Raw genomic sequence first — 4,557 nt, forward strand, 5'->3', positions numbered from 1 at the left:
CTGGCTCCCATTATTTCCAATGGGCAATCCTGTTCTTCCTTTTAGTACATCCCCTTCACCCCGCCCCAATTTTCTTCTTATTATGCTGACCTGACATGGGTAAAAGCACTCCCATATTTTCCTTCTACGACCCCCTCCATTTTTTTTTTTTTTTGAAACTTCAGATCAAAAATCCCCATTCATCCAACGTAGAGCTTAGCAAGCGTTCAGGTGCACCTACGGAGCTCCAGTAACACCCACTGGGCTTGTTCCTTTCAAAAAGCAAGCGAGCGGGCGGGGGGCGGGAGATTTGCAGCACAAAGGGATGCCTGCGTGCAGCTACCAGGGAAGTCCTCCTATCACAGGCAGACACTCCCAGGACTCCGAAACGCGAGGTAGACAAATCAGAGGACAGACAGCGCTACACTGGGAAGCACGGTGCCGTGCCGGTGGTCCGAACACGCAAGTCAGCAAATTGGTTTCTCGGGCAGCTCATGTGCGTCCTCCGTACTGAGCAAGGTGGCTTGCTTTACTGCGAGGAGACTCGAAGACTTCTAAGGAGAAACATCTCTCTAGCCACCTTCCTCCGCCCTTCCCCGGAAGGGCTAAACAGGAATCACCCCCCCCCCCGAGCGCCCAGGCGAGCCTCCGCCGCCCGCCCACCTGCTCTCCGGCCTGCCTCCTGCAGCTCCGCTTTTCCGCCTGCACCGCTCTCCGCCCGCCGACTCGGCCTGTATCCATAGACGCCCCGCTCCGTACGATACCCCCGCTGCTGCAAGGCCCCGCTAGCGCAAGCGGCCAGCCTCCGAGTACCCGGCGCCAGCAGGGGTGCGAAAGCCCTGGACGCCATGGCTTGCCACTGCACCCCGAGGAAGCGAATTAGGAAAGCCAACAGGCAGCTCGGGTGAGCGGGAGGCCCCAGCGGTTGGAGCGACCAACTCCCCCGGCCCGGGTTGGCTGAACTGGAGGAGGCGGTGGCGTGGGCTCCACCTACCCTGGGAAGGGTTTTTTTTTTAATATTCCCAAATGGGTAGGTGGTAACATTTCTTAGCGAGTTATTAAATGTTCTGAAAGAGATAGGTAAGATAGGTAATAGATACCTTATCTTCTTGAAAGTGAAAAGAGAGTGGCTCCCCTGCTGAGGTGCTCAGGAGAGAGGTAGGCATATAAGCATTTTAAGTAAGTTAGTATTCTTAGACAGAGAACAGGGGAAAGAGATGCAGGTGATCAGTGTTTTGATATTCTTAAAGCTAGGTGGGTAGATGGCATGCTCACTTTTCTGCATTGGCAGTTGGACAGGAAGAGACTTTTGACGATCCAAACCAAACAAGCTGTACTCCATCAGGACTCTTAATACAGTACGTGTTGTGGGTGTATATTTGTGTCTTATATATCAAAATTTTGCCAACCTCCAGGTGAGGCCTAGCGATCTCCCAGAATTATAACTGATCTCCAGACTAGAGGGGATCAGTTCCCCTGAAGGCTATGGAAGCCCGCTTGTGGGGAGGGCGGGCTATAAATTTGAATAAATAAATAAATAATAAAATAAATGTACCAGATATTTCACAGACACTTTATTCGAATGCCCTTTGAAACAAAAAGGTCCTAAAAACTATAATTGGTATTCTACAGACCTTTTTTGGGGGAGGGAGCTTATTCCACAGCTGTGTGGTAAATATGGAGAAGGTACATGAGCAGGATCATAGCCAGCCATACCAATCTGAGGAGGAGCATTAATTAACAAATTGTGAGCTGCAGAATGTAACTGGCATGGGGGTTTATAAGAAATAGTCTTTCAGATGCATGGATCCCTGGTTGTGGCAGGCCTTAAAAGTTGGCACCAGTACTTCAGTTGGAACCCAGAAGCACAGAGGAAGACAGTGAACCTCTTTTCAAAAACAAGCCTCTTGAATGAAGTGACTTGTTAACAGACATTTAGAACTGGCTGAAGCTCCTGGATTGTCTCCAATGGCAGCCCCATACAGAGCATGTTGTATTCAACAAAGTGATAGAAGTGTGAATCACTTCTAGGATAGGATACTGGAATAATGTCTTTAGATGCAATGGCCATTCATCCTTCCATTCACAAATACTAGCTTATGCAGAAGAAGATATTCCAGGAGACGTTTAATGAACACTTCTCCCAAAAAGGAAGTGCATTAAAGAAAGCATTGAAAGAACAAGCTTCTCTGTCAGAGGAGGTGATTGTCACATTTTCCAATCAGTTTCCAGACATTCTCAGGCAAACCTAGTGTAATCATGTGAGCAATTAATGCATCCAAAGCTATATTTTGAAGGTGGAATAAATGACTCTGGTAGTACCATAATTTTAAACAAAATCACCTACATTTTACAACAGTTAAGTTCAGGAATTAGATTTACAGTAAAGCTTTTTAGTACTTATTGCATCTAACATGTTAAACAAGCAAGAAGAGAACAATGTGAGAGTCCAATGGCACCTTTAAGACCAACAAAGTTTTATTCAAGGTGTGAGCTTTTATGTGTGTGCACACGAAAGCTCACACCTTGAATAAAACTGTTGGTCTTAAAGGTACCATTGGACTCTCACGTTGTTCTGTTGCTTCAGACCAACATGGCTACCCACTTTGATCTAAGCAAGAAGAGGGAGAGAGTGCATGAGAAAGTTGCAGGTTTTTGTAAGGAACATCAGAATCACGTGAGAATTCTCTCTGGCAGGGTACCTTCCTCCTGACCTGGAGAGAGTACCCATTCCTTGAACGGCTCCATAGAACGAACAGCGATTCTGATGGAGGGTAGTGTACAAAGTTCAGAAAACACACCACTGCAGCTTTGGGCTGGAGTCCTCATTCCCAAATAAGTACTTACTGAGATGACACTGTTAATAAAATCAACATTATCTCTGGGTGACAGCTGACAGTCCCACTTTGCAGGAGTTAATTTAAGGCAGACTTCAGTATACCTTTAAGGACCACCTTCTCCCATAGGAACCTACTCATGCTTGGAAGCTGTTTAAAATCACAGTCATTGAAGTCCACATAGAATGCATTCTACAGGTTAGGAAAGGGACTGCAAAGTCTAAATGAAGGCCTGCATGGTTAGCAATGCAAGTCAAGGAAGCTATAAAAAGTAAAGTGGCTTCTTTTAAAAAGTGGAATGACTGCCCCAACAAATTGAACAGGAGGGACCACAGGCTCTTGCAAAAGAAATGTAAGCCAATAATTAGGCATGCAAAAAGAGATTTTGAGAAGAGGATTGCTAAAAGCATCCAAACAAACAATAAACATTTTTTAAAATGTATCTGGAACAGGAAACGAGCCAAAGAAGCAGTGGGGCCTTTGGATGACAAAGGAATAAAGGGATTGCTAAAGGGAGATGGGGAGATGACAGAGGAGCTCCATGACTTTTTTGCTTCACCATGGCATGCACCCATGCCACAGACCCTATTTTCAGGAAGGGAGTCTGAAGAACTGAGCCAAATTGTGGTTACCAGAAATGAAATTCTAGACCTACTGAGGAGATTAAAAACTGATAAGTCTCCACGTCCTGATGGCAAACATCCGAGAGTTCTTAAGGGACTCAGATGTGAGATGGTTGATCTGCTAACCCGTATATGTCACCTATCACTAAATTCAGCCGCTGTACCAGAAGACTGGAGAATAGCAAATGTGACACCAATTTTTAAAAAGGGATCCAGCGCCGGTCAGCCTAATGTCTATCTCAGGCAAATTAGTAGAAACTGTAAACAAAGATAGAATTGTTAGACCCATAGAGCAACAAAGCCTGCTGAGGCAAAACCAGCATGGCTTCTGCAAAGGAAAATCCTGCCTCACCAACCTTTTGGAGTTCTTTGAGAAAGTGAACAAGCATGTAGACAACAGTGACCCAGTAGAAATGATATGCCTGTACTTTCAAAAGAGTTTTGACAAGGTACTGCACCAAAGATTAGGGTTGCCAGACCCCCATTCTGGCCAGAGGATCCCCTGATCTTTGGGGCTGCCACTGGCTAGCCGGCCAGTGGGGGAAGCCCCACCTCCAAAGAAGCCTGTCGCACATCGTCGTGGTCAGTGTGATGTCACATGGAAATAATGTCATCTCGGGGACATTGCGTGGCAGTGCTCTGGTTTTGGGGCAAAACTCTGATGTTTTTATACCCAATTTTACCATAGAATTTTGCTAAAAAACCAGAGTGTCACCCCCAACATCACCAATATGATGTCACTTCTAGGTGAAGTCAGCACATCAGGGATGTCCCTGCCCACTCCCAGTAAGTTGGGAGCAGGCAACCCTAGGTGGAGAGAGTTGACAAAGGGAAATTTTTCTCCCCCTTCGAAACTACTAGAACTCAAGGGTATCCAATGAAACTGATGGGCAGGCCTTTTTCCTTCCCCCACGCGAGGGTAGCCAAGAGGGGTGTGTGGCCTCACCTGCTTCGCCATCCCCTCCACTGCTGCTCGCACGCTCTCTTCCTGGTGTGCCCTGTACTGGTTGTCTCTGGCCATGTCCCTGGGTCACGTCACTCAGTGCCTGCTGAGTTCTTGCCATCTTTGGTTGGCTCCTCAGTACTGCCCCCCCCTGGTCTGCTCTGCAGCTGCTGCC

At 46.9% G+C, this 4,557-nt stretch overlaps 1 protein-coding gene across 1 annotated transcript in view; it reads right to left on the reverse strand.

The window, feature by feature from the left end:
* DHTKD1 (dehydrogenase E1 and transketolase domain containing 1) overlaps positions 1–917 on the reverse strand; it is a 54,461-nt gene extending 53,544 nt beyond the window's left edge. The window contains exon 1 of the mRNA XM_015411951.1: positions 643–917. Within this exon, the coding sequence (XP_015267437.1) occupies positions 643–829 (187 nt within the window). The 5' untranslated portion in view covers positions 830–917. The remainder of the gene's footprint in view (positions 1–642) is intronic.
* Positions 918–4,557: the final 3,640 nt, after the last annotated feature.

Source organism: Gekko japonicus, unplaced genomic scaffold (genome assembly GCF_001447785.1).
Source record: "Gekko japonicus isolate JY-2015 unplaced genomic scaffold, Gekko_japonicus_V1.1 scaffold679, whole genome shotgun sequence".
Classification (NCBI taxonomy): Eukaryota; Metazoa; Chordata; class Lepidosauria; order Squamata; family Gekkonidae; genus Gekko; species Gekko japonicus.